Source organism: Neophocaena asiaeorientalis, unplaced genomic scaffold (assembly GCF_003031525.2).
Source record: "Neophocaena asiaeorientalis asiaeorientalis breed wild unplaced genomic scaffold, Neophocaena_asiaeorientalis_V1.1 scaffold432, whole genome shotgun sequence".
In the NCBI taxonomy this organism is placed as follows: Eukaryota; Metazoa; Chordata; class Mammalia; order Artiodactyla; family Phocoenidae; genus Neophocaena; species Neophocaena asiaeorientalis.
The window spans coordinates 628,396-647,243 of record NW_020174549.1 but is presented as its reverse complement, the minus strand read 5'-3'; the positions used below and the strand labels follow the sequence as shown (position 1 = coordinate 647,243).

Genomic DNA, 18,848 nt, shown 5'->3' with positions numbered 1-18,848 from the left:
TATATATATATATATATATATATATGCTTAGAACAGCACTTGGCTCACAGCACTCTCTCAGTGTACATAAGAATATAAATAGATGTATGTAACATCAAAAAGCCAAGATCATGAATGAATAATGAAACACTCCCATGAAAGTCAGGAATAAGAAAAGAATATTCAAAGTCAATACTACTACTTAAATTTTTGTTCTGAAAACACAAGGTAAGTGGTCAGTCAAGAGAAAAATATAACTTTTATAAACATAGAAAAACAAAACATGGAATTATCATTATTTGCAGATGATAAAATATTATTCCTATAAATATCAAGAGAATCAACTGAAAACCTATTAGAAACAATAGGAATTTATTGGATTTATTTAATTCATTCAGTACCCCAAAGAGAGATTTAGAGAGAAATATGAAAACAATCTCAAGATGGTATAAGCTGGGAAGCTGGACCTTTGGAAAACTCACCTTGGCAATTTAATTTTGGGGATTCCCATGTGCCCAAGGCTGTGCAGCTTGAAACTGTATCTTCTGGGCCACCGAAGAATCCTTCTTTGCAAGCATAATGAATCTGGCTGCCAAGCCTAGAGGTATAATTTCCTATGATATAGCCATCTGGGACCTCAGGAGGGGTGCCACAGTCTATTTCTGAAAACAAATTAACGTCAAACTCATTGCTATATGAATGTGAATTTTCAAAATTCATAATCTCTCTCCACCTCTACCTCATGCCCTCTCCCCTCACCTATACACACCTGAGCCATATTTTAAATAGGCTGGTTCATTTCCACATGACTTCTGGGCATGTTTCCAGTGAGTGTCTCTATTCATTCTTCTGGCCTTCCACAGGTAATAGCATTTATACATGCACAAAACTGAAAGGATGTGGCAATCAACCCTCACTAATTGATACTAACTAAAGAGGAGAAGCCTAGCCCAGCAAAGTAAAGCATCTGAATTACACAATACCTTAAGATATAGAGGCTTTTATAACTTCCCTGCTCACTTTTGAGATGGTGGCTCTTACCAGATCAGCTCTGTTTACTAACATAACGGTTAATATCTGAATATCTATTAACTACTCAAAATCCCCGAAGCACACTAATTTTAGCTTTTTTAATATAGCCCCTTCTATCTTGACTGTTATTTTATTTCATAGGTTACAAAGGAACAGATCCAACACACATCCCCAACACAGACCCACAGACTTAGGCTCAGAGCAGGAGAAAGTCACCACCAACAGACTCTCACCTTCGGATGCTGCATTCTTTGGCAGAAACCCACCTGTGCACGACGTGGCATCTCTGCTTGGATGGAAAGGCTCAGGCCCACCCTTTGGCAAGTATCCATCCATACAGTAGCATTCAAAGCTCCCACGAGTGTTCACGCACCGTCCTCCATGCCTGCACCGGCCGGAAACCTCACACTCATCTATGTCTTGAGACCCATCCCAAATATAAGAAGGGACAGAAAAACAGAAAAAAGAAAAAAAGTGGGGGGACATTGTGACAGCCACTTCTCACATTACCAATCTACACTTATAAGTGAATGCATTCACTTGTAATTGTATCATGAATTTTATTTTACTCCTTAAGAGTTCTTCTCCTGTATCCTTCACATCATAGGCACAAAGAGGTGCTCAATAAATATGTCAGTGTGTTCTGAAAATTTATAAAAACCAACAAGTATCAACAAAACAAATAACCCAAGAAAATGAACCCAAAAAAGTATGTTAAAAAAACTCAATTACTATAAAATAAGGATAGCCTCAATCTCGTACTAAAATATCTGAAGCAGAACTCCTGATACAAAACAATTTAGACCAGAGTGAAAAATGCTTTCCAGCTCAGGAGCATAGGACGATGCAGCAAGAAGTAAAGAAGATAACTCAGAAGGGTCTCGCTAATTTTACCAAGATTAGAAGGGCTTAAAATAGCCTTCAAGAAGGACAAGACATGCTCCTTAGCCGACTTTTCCCCTTGACTGAAGATTGCCGGTGGTAGCAGGTCCAGGAGTAAAAACCACACAATAATTCAGAGGCTGAAAAAGAAATCTCTCTGCCAGTTAGCAGTCTTTTCCCCCCAGAGCTGGCTTAGTGAACAAAATTTAAAACTTTGGAAACTCCATCAGAGCCACACACACACCAATTTCATTTAGAGAAAGAAAAGTACAAAGTAAAAGGGGACTTTTTCCAGGACATCTGCAAGAACCATCGGGGGGCAGAGGACAGGGGGGCATCGTGACTGAAGAAAGCCTGGTTGTTCCCAGACTCTGGGATTTCAAAGAGCAGTCGTTTTGGAAGGACTGATAGAAGGTGGCCAATATTCTATTTTGCCAGTAAAGACTTTTTTTTTCTTAAACTAGCACTATGATTTCATTTAAAAAAAGAATATTTTAACAACCCCCCCAAAAGGAAGAATATAATCTCAGAATCCTTTTAAATTGTTTAGTGTGATTTTATTAAAATTCACTACATTCTTTATATTGGTTTGTTTGTTTTTTGGTTTTGGACCAAGGAACACCTCATCGCTTCCTGATTGTTGTCTGGGAACCAGTAATTCATTCAGTTGCTGGAGGAGACCCAAGTTACCAATTCTGATCAACCTACATCTTTAGTGCAGCAAACTTTGGGAACTCTGTGGGAGATCAGCTCCAGAGATAGCTGTCAACAATTCCTCTCCTTCCTTTCTTGCATGCTTCTCCTCCCATCAGGAATGCAAACCATTTCCCCTCCCCTTGAGCTGGTCTTGAGACTTGCTTTAGCCAATAGAACTCGGCAGAAGTGATACAGTGCCTGCTCTGGACCCAGCCTGAGAAGATGGCTGGTAGCTTCCTCTTTCCCTCATTTATTTAATTATTTATTTAAGATTTTTTTTTTTTTTTTTTAAATGTGGACCACTTTTAAAATCTTTATTGAATTTGTTGCAATATCGCTTCTGTTTTATGTTTTGGTTTTTTGGCCGTTGAGGCATGTGGGATCTTAGCTTCCCGACCAGGGATTGAACCTGCACCCCCTGCATTGGAAGGCAAAATCTTAACCACTGGACCATCAGGGAAGTCCCCCTCTTTCCCTCTTTTAGAATCCAGTGTCCATGCTGAAGAAAATCCGTGCTTGGGAGAGAGGCCCTAAAGATGAGATGCCATGTGAAGACAGAGGCCACACGGAGGAGAACTAAAGTGGCCTGGTGAACAGCCAGCATCAAGGCCCGAGCCATGTGTGAGAGAGGCCTTCTTTTTTTGGCTGTACCGGGTGGCATGCTGGATCTTAATTACCCGACCAGGGATCGAACCCTTGCCCCCTGCAGAGTCTTAACCACTGGGCTGCCAGGGAAGACCTGAGAGAGGCCTTCTTTATCTGCCAGCACAGCCCAGCCTCATCCAGCCACCAGCTGACTATGTCTACACATTACAAAACCACGCAGCCGTGGGATTGTGACAAATGATAAATTGTTGTTTTAAACCACTAAATTTGGGGTAGTGGTGGGGTGGGAGGAGTGGGGTTATGCAGAAAGAAATAACCAAGACACTCTTACCATAGGAAGAGACTGTGAAGTCCAAACAAGGTTAAGAGGATACTGTATTAGTGAAAAAGAGGGGAGGTTCTGAGGAAACAATGAAGTCTTGGAAATTAAAAACAAAATATGAATGCCAAAAATAAAAACTCAATGGAGGTATTGAATAATAGGTTGGTCACTGCTAGAAAATAAATTCACAAATTTCAACCTGAGGAATTCTCCAAAGCACATAGAAATATTAATTATATAAGACAGAAACTATGGGACAAAAAAAATGATATGAGGACAGACCCAAAATATTCAATATCTATTTAAAAGGAATTACAGAAGAGAATGGAGTAAATGTATAAGAATTAATATCAAGAGAAAAATCTCTTGGCTTATGTATTCAAATCCAAATAGCCTTTTAAGGTGACAGGCATGAATGTTGAAAATGAGTCATTCTGAATTTCATGGAATAAGAGAAAAATCTATAAACCTCCTGAGAGAAAGGAATGGTAATTTATGAGGAAAAGAGAACCAATCTGACCCAGGACTTCTTGTCTGAAACACTAAATGCTAGATAGCACTGGAATAATATTTATAGAGTTCTAAGGAAAAGAGAGCAAAACATCGTGCTATATTTAAGCAAAGGAATGACATTTTAGAACATGAGTGATCTCAAGAACTACACTACTGACATTTCCTTTCTGAAAAAGATTTTGAGAAAATACTCGAGCCAGTGAAAAACATCAGAATAAATAATGTCAAGAAAGGGGAAGACATCATAAAACACAACAAAGAGTGGTAAGAAATGAAACCAGTAAAACAAACAACTGTTGATAACAGAATCATGGAGGTTTGGGTAACTGTTAAGAAAGGATTCTTAAAAGTAATATAAAATAAAATCAATCTCAATCTAGTACAAACTTTAGAAATGATTTCAACACTGCAGGATCTAACATGTGTTCCTAGATTGGATCCATCATTTTAGCTTATCAAGATTTTTTTATTCCACTGAGGAATTTGTAAAATGTGTTTATGTATATACCTTTAACACAGAAGCCATATTCCAGCCTGTCCCCCTGCCTCAGACTCCTCAAAGATAGTGAGTGGGAAAAATGAATTTTTCAGTAGACTGCTAAAAATAAGGGCTCCAAGTATGATAAGGCAAAGGTGCAGTGGTATGGAAAAGACCTGGAGTTTCTAGATACTGATTAGCTCTGTATGAGTCACCATAGGCCTCAATCAGGTGGCTTTGTGTACAGTCATTCAACAGCCTAATAACAATGAGTATTATAATGATTGTTAGGAACAATAACTCCTGCATGTCATCCTGTACATGCCAAGCACTGTTCTAAGCACTTCATTATTTATTACTGATTATTTTCCATCTTATTTCATCCTCACAATAACTCTGGGTGATTGATGCTATTATTATCCCCATTTTATAGATGAAGTAACTGAAGGATAGAATGGTTAACTGGACTGAAGTCACACAGGCTAAGCAGTGCAAAAGCCAGGATCAGAAGCCAGACATCTGGCTTCTCAGACCTTATTCTTAATCACTATGCCACACCCTTCCTCCCTTTACAGTCTAATTGTACCATCATCCAATCAAGAATTCTCTATCTTGTCCACAGAGATTGTCAAAGATATCAATTGCCTTAAGGATGTCTAGATGTATCTACCCTGTATCACTGAGATGAGTATGACACGATTTTGACTTTTAATCCCCTGCTACCTCCTAATGCTCACAAACCAGCCCTTTTCTAAACTTCTAGAGGGACTTCTCTGGCGGTCCAGTGGTGAAGAATCCACCTTCCAATGCAGAGGACGTGGGTTCGATCCCTGGTCGGGGAACTAGGATCCCACATTCCGCGGGGCAACTAAGCCCACGCGCCACAACTACTGAGCTCATATGCCTCAACGAGAGAGCCTGTGTGCTGCAAACTACAGAGCCCACGTGCTATGGAACCTGTGGGCCACAACTAGAGAAAAGAAAACCCTCACACTGCAACTAGAGAGAAGCCTGCGCACTGCAACGAAAGATCCCAAATGCCTCAACAAAGATCCTGCCTGCCGCAACTAAGACCTGACACAGCCAAAAATAAATAAATAAAATTTAAAAATAAGTAAATAAACTTCTAGAATCTTGGCTGGATAAACACGTTAAATTCATCAGAACAGCTTCTCCACGTAGTGGTAGATTCCATGGGGTGTCCAAGGTTACAACATGTTTGCTTGTGAAGAAAAAAGGTTCTGAGCAACCTTACTAACATACTTAACTAATCAAGGGAGAAAATTCCCTATGCCCCATTCTATATTTAGGATTATTTAATTTTACCCACAGCCAGAATAACTCCTTGGTAGAAAGTAGCAAAACCGAGCAGGACACTCTGACCTCGTGCCAGGGCCCTAGTGTTCTATATTTAAAGTCTTTTCATGGATTTGAACATCAAACAGACCCAGGTTTGAGAACTGATTCTGCTACTTACTATTTGTACTAATACCTGTTCCTTGACCTTTCCAAATCACTTCTGTAAAATGAAGTTAATTATAGTAGGTCTTTTTGCAGAGATTAAATAAAACGTGGAAAGCACTTAGCACAGTGCCTGGCTGACCTTTGGTCCTCAATACGTGTTAGCTAATAAGTGAGTGGACCTCGCCTCTCTACTGACTCAGTTCTTCCTGGAGCACAAGCCACTCCTTCATAACCCTGACCCTGACCACGAGCAATGAGTGTGCACATGCATACACTCACTGTCACAGGATTCTTGGCTGGAATCAGGGGAGTGGCCACATGGCTTGTTGCACTGGATCTAAATGCTCTAAGACAGAGGCCACCTTCCCTCCTCAAATGCCAAGTTCAGCTCAGAAACCTACATCTTAAGAAACCACGTTAGAGGAACACAAACACCCATTTAAAATCAGAACTGTTAACTTCATATCATTTATTGATATTATCCAGTGTTGGCAAGGATGTGAAGAAATGAAGACCTTCATGAAATGATTAGTGAGACAGAATATTGGTATGAACTTTCTGGAATACAGTTTGGCACTATGTATCAAAATGTAAAATGTGTAGGTATCCCTTTGACATAGAAATTATTTTCCAGAATTTATAACAAGGAGATAATTACTTGTAAGAATGTAAGTACAAAAATGTTCATTAGAGCATTACTTATAATGGCAAAAAACAGAAAAACAATCACAATAGGGAAAAAATGAGTTAAGTAACATGGTACAGCCATGTAATAAATTCCATTCAGGGACTTCCCTGGTGGCTCAGTGCTTAAGAATCCGCCTGCCAATGCAGGGGACACAGGTTCAATCCCTGGTCCAGGAAGATCCCACATGCCATGGAACAACAAAGCCCGTGCACAACTACTGAGCCTGTGCTCTAGAGCCCACGAGCCACAACTACTGAGCTCACGTGCTGCAACTACTGAAGCCAACGCGCCTAAAGCCCGTGCTCTGCAACAAGAGAAGCCACCACAATGAGAAGCCCGCGCACTGAAACAAAGAGTAGCCCCCGCTCGCCACAACTAGAGAAAGCCTGCGCACAGCAATGAAGATGCAACACAGCCAAAAAAAAAAAAAAAAAGAGTTGTTGACTCTGGGTTAATATTAGGTAATTTTTTTTCTTTCTCCTTTATATGTGTCCATAATTGCTTGACTTTTCTACATAAGTATTTTTTAAAATAAATGGACAAAATAAAGCTATATTTCTTCTCTGGGGGAAATACTGACTTATTCTTCTGTCTCCTTTTGGCAAGAACAATTTTGGATCATTATAATCAGAAGTAAACTATGGAAAGTGGGGAGGAGGGATAAATTAGGAGTTTGGGATTATCATATCTACACTACTGCATATAAAATAGATAACCAGCAAGGACTTACTGTATAGCACAGGGAACTATACTCAATATTTTGTAATTACCTATAAGGGAAAATAATATATATATAAAGTTATATATATAACTGAATCACTTTGCTGTACACTTGAAACTAACACAACATTGTAAATCAACTATACTTCAATTTAAAAAAAAAGAAGTGAATGACCCATTCACCCAGACTCTATTCCAGAGCTTCAGCCTAGGGTAACAGCTCCATCCTTTCTTGACACATAACTTTTGCAAAAGCAGTAGCTGAATAAGTGGAAAACCATTTTCAAACCATATTCATGGGGACTTCCCTGGTGGTCCAGTGGGTAAGACAGCAGGCTCCCAACGCAGGCGTCCCAGGTTCGATCCCTGGTTGGGGAACTAGATCCCACATGCCCAGCTAAAGACCCCACGTGCCGTGCAACTAAGACCTGGTGCAGCCAAAATAAATAAATAAATATTAAAAAAACAAAAACAACATATCCATGCTCAGAGATGCGCTGGCCATGAACAAAGAGCCTGAACTTAAAGGGCTAAGCACCTCCTTCACAATCTTGCTAATATTGATAGTTTGCTTAGGAAAGCCTACTTTACAGACAGTTCAAAAATAAAATTAAGCCCAGCTCCTGTCCCTATTACTCCTCCCAAAACTTTAAATTAATAGAGTAAAAAAGAACCCTGTGTATATATTTTACTATACTCAACAGGGCCTTTGGAAAGAACCTGGGTTATCTATACCCTGAGGCTTGAGCGAGTAAGAGGCAAGAGTAAAGGGTGGGAGATGTTAACCTGTAGGGGGAGCTCAGGCATGGCCCCATCACTCCCCAAGAGTGACAATGGTGCCTTAGTCAAGGCCTGTGGCATTTGGGGGGATGGACCTTTGTTTTAACCATCTTTTGATTGAGAATCTTTGGCCTCTTCTTCCAAGGCACTGGGGCAGTAGCAGGGGTCTGAGGCCGTCACCCACCACAGTTGGAGACCTAAGCAGGAGGCAGGGGATTCCACAGGGAGTAAGGCAAGGAGCTAATGGCTATGAGCACTGCTCTGGGCAGTAGCGAGCAACACGTCCCCAGTGTGATTTTTCCCTTGGGTTTATCCTGCCTTGCTTCTTCTTTCTTCCAGAGTGGTAAAGCATGACTCTAGGAATAAATCCAGCTAAAACAAAGGATTGGGATTTGGGCAGCAAAGTTCTGTTGGAGACAGCACTGGGAGAAATCTCAGGATGGCTGCAAGGCTAGTGAGCACAGCCCACGTCTAGCAAGCAGCATCTCGATGGGGCTGAGCATTTGTGTCTCAGACCACAGCAGGCTGCTCCGGGACCCGAAACAACAGGGCAGCTGAGAAGCTTGTGGGCAGAGGCTCACATGGAAAACAAGGCTCCTGACCTGCGAGAGACGCCAACAGACTACACTGGTCTCAGCTGTGGTAGTGATTTACGTGTAGGAATGAAGGTGTTTACTTCACCATGGGCAGACCTATGGGATACAGGTTTGGGGCAGCAGGTTCCAGGAGATGACAAATGGCAAAGCAAAGCATTCACTCCCTCCAGGTTCTTCCCCCCACACACACCCAACCCCCATTTTTCTCATTTCTCAGCCAAAGCTGAAGTGCTGTTACATTTCTCTAGAAGAAATGGCATTAGGCCCTTATACTGCAGGAAACGAGCTTATGAAAAAGAACGTTGCTGTTGTCAATAGAGCCAAGATGGATTCCCAAGAGCTGGGGAATTCAAAGGCACAGAAAGAGTATTTTGCAGTTTTCAGCAGACCCTGAACGCTGGGATCAATGCCTATTTGGCACACACACCAGGGCCATGCCTATCTGGAGTCATGCTGGCAGAGAGATGACAGCCCTGAGCCTTATTTTCACATCAGTCTCATCTCTCTCCACTTACTCTTTTATTTATTTATTTGGGCTGTACCGGGTCTTAGTTGCGGCATGCAGGATCTTTAGTTGTGGTATGCGGGCTTCTCAGTTGCGGCAGGCACGTGGGATCTAGTTCCCTGACCAGGGACCGAACCAGGGCCCCCTGCATTGGGAGCACGGATTCCTACCCACTGGACCACCAGGGAAGTCTGTCTCCACTTACTCTTGACCCACTCAAGTCAAAAGGCAGGGAAGAGGCAAGAGTAAAGTGTGGGAGATGATAAACCGCAGGAGGAACTCAGGCATGGCCCCATCACTACCCAAGAGGGACAATGGCATGTTTGCCAAGGCCTCTGGCATTTTGGAATGCCCTCACACCACAAGTACCACAGAGCTTCTTCCTCTGGGTTATGGCTCATAGCAAAGTTCCCATGATCGCCAGGAGTCATTCCGGAGGCAGCCTGGGGGCCAGAACATCTGCAGGTTCTCCAGCACTAGAACCCCTGCAACTCATTCCTCATCTATAAGCAGTGACATCCAGAGGCCTACCTGCAACAAGCTCCTGAACTTGACTTGAGCCCTGCAGAGTACAATAAACACCAGGTCCCAGGATTTCTCAGAATTCAACAACTAGGATTCACAATCTTCTGGTTCCAGGCAAGCACTGGATAACTGCTGATACCCCAAAACTTGCTAAGCTTCTGCCCCACCTAAAGACACTGACGTTTCTGTGGCAACTGTGATTATGGAAGAAACTCAGTGTCATCAGGAAAAGTCATCCATCGGCTTTTACAGAGCGGTAAATGGGGACCTCAGAAAAAAAAAAAGGTCATGGGAATAACTGCCGATGGATATGGGACTTCTTTTTGGTGTTAATGAGATGTTCTAAAACTAGATAGTGGAGATTACTGCACAGCTTTGTGAATTATACTGAAAACAACTGAATTGTACCCTTCAAAAGGGTAGATTTTATGGTTTGTCAACTATGTCTCAATTTTCTTTTTTTTTTAAGAAGGGGAAGGTCACTAAATAGTTACAAGGAGTAGAATAAACAGAAGCAGAGCCTAGATCAGGATTTTATTCCAGTAAGATTGGTTCTTCCTAGGCTGACCTCTCTTTGGATCTTGCATAAAATATTTCTTTCTTCTTCTTCTTCTTCCTACCTTTTTAAAAACAGAAAGCATTCTGGGAAACTATACTGATATATACAGTTACAAAAGTTTTTCCTGTCAAACTCCCACAGCCTTGAAAACACAATTTCAGGTATCACGTCCTCCAGTCTCTCACCCACTTCCAAGGTAAGTGCCCCCACAGATTCTGGATTCTGGAAAGTGCCCTTTGCTTACCTATGACTAACACTTGATACGAAATTAGCTGTCTGCCGTCACCTCCCACTAGCATAGCCTTGGCACATAGAAAGCGCATGAAAAATGTAAATATATTGAATGAACTGAACACCAGATCATCATCTTGTAAGGGTTGTTTTTTTTTGTTTTTTGTTTTTGTTTTTTGTGGTACGCGGGCCTCTCACTGTTGTGGCCTCTCCTGTTGCGGAGCACAGGCTCTGGACACGCAGGCTCAGCGGCCATGGCTCACAGGCCCAGCCGCTCCGCGGCATATGGGATCTTCCCGGACCAGGGCACAAACCCGTGTCCCCTGCATCGGCAGGCGGACTCTCAACCACTGCGCCACCAGAGAAGCCCAAGGGGTTGTTTTTTTAATATTTATTTATTTATTTGGCCGCGCCAGGTCTTAGTTGCAGCACACAGGATCTTCGTTGCCCTGAGCAGGATCTTCCTTGCGGCATGTGGGCTCTTAGTTGCAGCATGCGGGATCTAGTTCCCTGACCGGGAATCGAACCGGGCCCCCTGCGTTGGGAGCACAGAGTGTTAACCGCTGGACCACCAGGGTAGTCCCAAGGTTGTTTTTTTTTTAATTAGTAACTTTTTTTTTTTAAGGCACCTAATTTATCTGCAACACTGCACTTCTGCAATCATGTAGCAAGTAATTTGCTACTAAAACAACAAGATATTGTAAAATGTTTTCTTTGAGGGAATGTGTTCATTCGTCGTGCCAAGAATAAATCAAATGTTCCCTTTGAGGGATTTTTACCTTGGTACAGGTCGAGAGGGAGAATGGATCTGAGCATCAAAACCTGTGGTTCCTGGTGGGTACAAAGATAAAAAATGCTCTCCTCTCTCTTTTTTTCTCCCCCAAACCTTTAAATATCACAAAGCTTTTAAGGAGAGTCATTAAGACTATGCAAAGCCATCTTAGAACCAGGAGTCTTTTCCTGCCTTTCCTCTTCATTACTGTTCAAAGATTCTCTTAGAAAAACTAAGAGCTATATTATCATGACAGGCTGTAAATAGAGTTCAGATAATACAGGAGCTACTGAAAATTAGGAGGGTTTTGCCCACCCCTTGTATTTGACCAACATATGCCCAAAATCTGACCTTCAAAGCTACTGAGGTCCTAAAAGCTCGACTTATTCACTCCTCACTCAACTTATTCCTCCAGGAGACAAGCCCACATCTCTAACAGGTGCGGCATGCTGCTGCATCACAGGGCCCACCCTGTGGGCAATGTGCACAGAGCTGGCGGGTACCAGAGTCACTCCAAGGAAACTGCAGATGGCACACCATCTCGGGGAGCCCCCCCCTTGTTGCTTGTTATAAAACTTTTCAAACACACAGAACAAGAAAAAGAATATTACAGTCTCCCCTAGTGCCACCCCTACCCCCAAGATTCAACAATCGTTCACATTTTGCCATTTAAAGTACCTTACAGATAAAATAACACTAGATACTTCAAAATAACACCCCTAGGTACTTCAGCATGCAGCTCCCAAAATAAGAATGTTATCCTAAATACCTCAGTACAGTTATTCCCTCTAACAAAGTGAACAATAATTCCCTAATATGAACTAATACCCAGTCCAAGTCCAAATTTCCCTCATAGACAAAGGAGAGTCCCTCCCTTAAATCACACTATGTCCTGTCTCCACGCTCGCCCTCCTCCACATCCCAGGTACCAGGCACCGTCCTGCCATCACCATGTTGCCATCACTGCAGCCCCCTTCCCGAGTACCTGTGCAAAAGGTGCCGTCATTGGGGATGAACGCCTTGTTGTTGTTTGTGGCTCGATATCCTTCTAGGCAAATGCAATAAAATCCTCCGAGTGTATTGTGACAAGATGTGTGGTTCCCACAGACCACGGTGGTTCCGAACTGGCACTCATTTTTATCTGTTGATACATTGAGACAACGCACAGAAAGGGCTGTCAATCCAAACCACGATCAACCACCCAGGCTGTTCTCCTGTGTTATGGACTTGAGAATCAATATTCTGTGACAACAGCAGAAAGATCTATTTCCCCAGCCTCTTCTCCTCTCACTATGCTTCTCAGACTACAGGACACGGGCCCCTCGTAGTCTTGCACCTGGTGTATTACAAAACCACAAGAGAAATCCAACATCTCAATCTGATAGTCCATCTTATTTGAAGATTGGGAGAAGGGAATGCTTTTTGAACTTCTCCACACTTAAAAAGATCTTGTCATAGGCCTGGGAAAACAAATCCAACAGAATCCCACTTTTCCAGCCCAACCATTCTCTAGCTTTTTTTTTTTTTTAACAAAAACCAGAGTAGGATGATTTTACATCCAATGATTAACTGGAAAATTTGTTACTTCTGGGTTACCGGGAGACACAATGGAATTAGTGCTCAAGCCTCACCCAGGGGCAGGGCTAATATTGAGACAGAAGCAGCTCCTGCTAATCGTCAGTGATCCATATAAATAATGTTAATCACCCAGTGAGGAGGGGCTGGAACATGGGATGCTTGATGAGACCACAGAACCTGCCCGGAGTATTTCTAATTCAACAATTTGACATCAATGTAAAATGAAAGTAAACCTCCCTCCCATCTCTGTCCTCCAGCCCAGGGGTCAGCAAACATTTTCTGTCAAAGGCCAGTCATAGGTCTCCAATTGCAACTACTCATGCATACCTTGGAGCACAAAAGCAGTCCCAGACAATCAGTAAACAAATTAGTAATGAAAAACAGGCAGCAGTGAAGTTCGGCCCCCAAGCTCCAGTTTGCTGACTCTGCCCTAGCCTCTACCATCAGAGGAAACTCCTGTGACCAATTTCTTTTGCATCCTTTGAGAGCTGATCTAACCAGCTAGTTTTTTGGCGGGGGGATATCATCAACTTATGAACTGGAGTTTTCTTGTCTGTTATTTAGTGTTTTACTCCACTACTGGTTCCCTCAAAGCAGTTCAGTCGCCTCCCACAATTGCACTCCATTCCTGCTAACTCAAGAGCCAACCCCCCCTGCCCCCCACCAGCCCCACTCAAAATCTGGTGGGGTTTTATTTTTTTCATTTTTCTTATATTACCTTTTTTTAAATTTAATTAAACCTGGAACGCTATTCCAGGTAAGATCTGCATAAGAGCTCAGACTAGCAGAACAGACCCTCAAGGCATTGCCAGGCCAAGTGTCCAGTCAGTCCAGCTTACTGAGCAGGGCACAGGGGTTTCAGATACAAGTCCACCTGTGCATAAGATGGAATATTCCTGTCCTTTGCCATTGTTTCTGAGGCGTATCTCCCCTGCAGACTTCATCAGAAGGGACATCTGTGTATGTATGAGATTCTAGAATTCTTAGGTTCCTTGACGTAATACCATGTTATAGCACCTCTGGCACACCTATGATCTTACCTGTAACCTACGGCATGGTCTCATCAGGCCAAGTACTGGGATATGCAGTGTGTAGTGTTTGGGAGCAAGTACCACATAAATTAATAAAGCCCCCTCCACCCACTCAGAGACGTTTCTATTGCTCAGAAGTCAAAGAACAATCAAGATTGCAGTGAGCTTTCACGAAAGGAGGACTTCAGTAGGGGAGGGAGTAGAAAAGCTTTGTCCGTGCTCCCCAATCCCGACTTCATTTCCAAGCACCTGCTCGTAAGCAGTGGGGGAAGAATCTTATGGGCAGAATTCTAAAGAGAGAAGGCCCAACTCCAGCCTGCAGGAATGGGCAATGGTGTGTGATTGTGAAAACGTGTACCTGTGAAGTAGAATATGGCTTTTTAAACTCAGGACTTAATTGCCGTTTTTCTTTAGGGAGGAAAAACAAAACAAAACAAAAACAAAGATACCACAACAAGGCCGTATATACTGTCAATCCACAGCTACAAGGCAAAACTATCCATATTTTTACTGCAGGTAACATGGTTGCTGGGAGGAAACTGTGATTATCTTAACATTCACTACTACAAAGTTACTATGAAACTCTCCCTGTCTCTGAATGGGGCTTGAACCTGGATATTGTCTGACTCTCATGGCATGGTGAATGCTATGAGACAAAAAATTATCCCAGATGTTTCTAGCCTAAAGGTTTCTGTATTCCTTTAAGTCATCCAAGACCCTAAAGGGTCACAACTACAAAAAATTTGGAGGATGGATCCTGGTAGACATGAGACTCAAAGCAACAGTATTTCACTAATCAGCCAAAAAGTTGGCAACTGTGTTTTGTTTTTCCCCATGGTACTAAATAGTTTCCTATCAAAACAACTAGAGAAATTAAAAAATGCAATAGTCACTCGAGTTGTTAAGTTAAACTCAAGAGTTAAAACAGATTTCAAATCTGTGTTAGGTCAGAGAGTTTCCAGAGATTCAAGTTCAATGACCTCTAACATGAGGGATAATTCCTTGGAAACGCTAGAGAAAGGATCCCAACACTAAAACAAAGACTTATTATAATTGACAAAACTTCTTGTAATAAAAACACATGAACAAAATAATGTTTTCCCCGCAAGGACATCAACTCTTTAACTCTAGAGAATCTTGTTTCTTGACTCAACTTTTCAACTTAACCCAGGATTCAGAACTTACCAATACATTGAGTCCTCCCATTGCCCACAAATCCATATTTGCAAATACACATCTTCTTCCCTCCTCTTTGCAAGCAGGTAGCATGTTCATGGCAAGTGGCACAGACATCTAAAGCTGAATCATAAATTATATATATCAGGAAAAGAACATTTCAATCACCTACTCTAGGTGAGTCACATTTTGGGTAATAAACAGTTAAAATGCAGAACCAAAATTTGAATACCAAAATTATGAAGGGTAGACCTTATCCCATTCTTAGCTACCCATTGCCCATGGAGTAAAGTGCAAATCCCTCTACCTGGCAATCAATGCTCTTTTCCATCTAACCCCAGACTAACTCCTGCAGCCTCACTGCTCCCAAACCCAAATACACACAGTGTTCTCCAGGCAAGAGGCCAGCTACTCTTTCCCATACATACATGCTATCCTCTGTCTTATGTCATGCCATAGTCACGATGCTCCCTTCGTCTAGAATGCCTATCTTTCCTTCTCTGTCCAACTAGCATCTATTCCTATTTCAAGACCCAGTTTAATCATCACACTCTCCCTAAGGTCTTCCACATTCCTCCATTCTTGAGGAAAATTAAATCTTCCTCTGTGCGCCCCTAACACTTGTACATTTCCATATCAACCATATTAATTTGTCAGTATATTCTATTCCACCTCTGTTTTCCCAGCTTGCTATTATGAACGAGCGTCTCAAGGACAGGGATTATGTCATTTGCCCATACATCATTATGGCATGGTATAAACATTCAGTGTATTTTTATTGACCAACTGGATAAAGGAAACTGCAGTCCTACTGCCTACAACTTAAAAAGCAAATGGAAGGAAGAAGAACTCGTCTATTGCCCTATCCATTTTCCTTATAAGGAAACAGTGGTGAATGTGTTTAAAATGTCAGTGAGATAACAGCCAGGTCCCAGCAGGATGACCAGATCCCAATTATTTAGATAAGCAGCAAAAATGTTTGGGGCTAAAACTCCTGAAACATTCAAATCTACCAGATGGTGATACATGGCCCAAGATCAAACACAAATTTCTACCCGAGGCTATGTGGGGTACTGTGTTGTACTCCCAGTGTCTGTAATATCAGGCGTGGCCTAGTAAGGAGAACATATCAGCATGGAATTTCTTCTTAGTCTTGGCCCCATTACCACCCAGGTAATAAAGACTTAAGTCTCAGGCTGCTCTAGGCATGAAACCAACTGAGAAAGGGATATATATAAATTCTCTTAACCACGCTTGGTTTTGTTATTTTGTTGTTGTTGTTTTGCTGTATGCGGGCCTCTCACTGTTGTGGCCTCTCCCGTTGCGGAGCACAGGCTCCGGACGCACAGGCTTAGTGGCCATGGCTCACGGGTCCAGCCGCTCCGTGGCATGTGGGATCTTCCTGGACCGGGGCACGAACCCGTGTCCCCTGCATCGGCAGGCGGACTCTCAACCACTGCGCCACCAGGGAAGCCCACTTTATTTTTTTTTAAAACAAAATATAACACAAAAATGAGACAAGCCATGCTTATCACTAATACTAAATTAACCATAGGATATTTACAAAATTTATTATATCCCAGACCATAAAGAAAAATGCAACAAGTTTCAAAAAAGTAGAAATTATAGAGGTCATACTGACTACCATGTAATAATGTAATAAAACTACAAAATAAAACATAAGACTTGCATTCCCAAAAGAAAACCTACTTGGAAACTACAGAACACTCTCCTAAATAATTCTTGGGGCAAAGAGGATATCAACATTGAAATGTTTAATACCAGACATAAAAGCTTATCTACACCAGAAAATTTGAGTTTGACATGTTTTTATATTTTAAAAGAGAGAAAGAAAAGCAGGCAGCTGGGGGAATGGGGGAAACTAAAATTTTAATACAAGAAGCTTGATAAAAAGGAAAAAAACAAAATAGGGGTTTAAGAGGGGGGTGGTTAGGACTCAATAAAGATTAAAAAGAAAATATATTCAAATTCATTGGAAAAACAAAAAACTTTTGCCAAAGTCAGTGCATCATAAAGACCAGTAGTCAAAACTCAAGACCAGTGAAGGAAAACAAGGGTATATACAAACATACAACATTAGGAATAAGAAAGAGCTTGTAACAAAAAATACATAACAATTTCTTTTAAAGTACAAATGAAAGACTTCCAGTTAAACACAGCAGATTTAATACACCTGCAACCCTCACCAAAAATTTAAAAATGAAATCAAGGACCAGAAAGGTATAAACTCTGGGAGAGAAGATGACAGCAGACAAGGATGTTGACAATATTTCAGAAGATGAAAGAGATGGACATATGGGAACTGCCTGAGAGGAAGAAGTAAAAGCCAAGGAAGGAAGGAAGCAAAGAAAGGAAGAAAGGAAGGAAGGAAGGAAAGAAGGGAGGGAGGGAGGGAGGGAGGGGACATTAATTAAAATAAAATTTAAAACGTAAATAAAAGCCAACTTGAAAGGCTCAGGCATGGAGTCACTTAGCACCCCAGAAGGCAAGCATAAAGAGTAGGGGCTGAGAGTTAAGGAACAAGTTGAAAATATGGAGGAGTAGTTAGATGCTCAGATCCCCTAACTCACCCTGGCGTAAGATGGAGTTTTACAACCTGGAGAAAACAGACCAGGAAGGCTCCTGATTATAGGGGCAACAGACAGAGCTGAAGGGAGAATGAGTCCCCGTACTAAATGTCCACCAAGATGGGGTAAATTTATTTAACCATTTTAACATTTTAATACACAACATTTTAAAACAGTACCATAACGACACTGTCAATCCATAATCACATGCAACCAAAATCCTGGAAATACCTTCTAAATAATGGGTCCTGGGTCACCTCCACAAACCCAGCTGTGGTCAACCATATAATGATGACCACTCACCCCAGCGTGTGTGGGTAGTACAATAATAGATATATACACTAAGCTTTTTTTTCTTAAGTATAGTTGATTTACAGTATTATGTTAGTTTCAGGTGTACAGCAAAGTGATTCGGTTATACATATATATGTATGTATCTGTATTCTTTTTTTCTATTGACACAAACACTATACTATACTAATGAAATAATAAAATGATAAGATGTTTGATTTTTTTCCTATATGGAATACTTATCTTTATAAAGATGGCAGCATTTTTATATCCATCCAGTTCCAGAAACTTACATTAGATAGAAAATGATTACTTCATGTAACTGTTGAAAGAATCTAATAAACACGAAATATTAAGAAGCAAAGTAGTACCACCCACAGGCTCTGATCTTGTTAAACCACAGGCTCTGATTCAGTTGGTCTGGGGTGAGACCCTATATTTTGCATTTCTAACAAGCTGCCATGTGGACTACATTTTGAGTAGCAGGGATTCAAGGGCCCCTGAAGTCCTTTCCCTCTAATGTTCTGACACTTCATTCTTAGGGTACATGTTTTAATGATCCATTAGGAATAATTTAGCATAAATGTAGCCCCAAGGACAGTACCTGTCATGTTTGGCTCAATAAATGTTTTTTTGTTTTGTTTTGTTTTTGTTTTTTGTGGTACGCGGGCCTCTCACCGCCGCAGCCTCCCCCGTTGCGGAGCACAGACTCCGGACGCACAGGCTCAGCGGCCACGGCCCACAGGCCCAGCCACTCCGCGGCACGCGGAATCCTCCCGGACCGGGGCACGAACCTGCGTCTCCCGCATCGGCAGGGGGGCGCCCCCACCCCCCCC

At 41.8% G+C, this 18,848-nt stretch overlaps 1 protein-coding gene across 5 annotated transcripts in view; it reads right to left on the bottom strand.

The window, feature by feature from the left end:
• Positions 1-18,848, bottom strand: part of SUSD1 (sushi domain containing 1) — a 126,548-nt gene that overhangs the window by 100,178 nt on the left and 7,522 nt on the right. For 4 of the 5 annotated variants that reach the window (XR_003004841.1, XR_003004842.1, XM_024757250.1 and 1 more), the window contains exons 2-5: positions 15,143-15,256; positions 12,334-12,489; positions 1,278-1,430; positions 462-641 (exon numbers count right to left, since the gene is read on the bottom strand). Coding sequence is in view for 3 of the 5 variants with exons in the window: in XM_024757250.1 (XP_024613018.1) it covers positions 462-641; positions 1,278-1,430; positions 12,334-12,489; positions 15,143-15,194 (541 nt within the window). In the remaining 2 variants the exon portion in view is untranslated. The remainder of the gene's footprint in view (positions 1-461; positions 642-1,277; positions 1,431-12,333; positions 12,490-15,142; positions 15,257-18,848) is intronic. The other variant, XM_024757251.1, reaches the window with a different exon arrangement.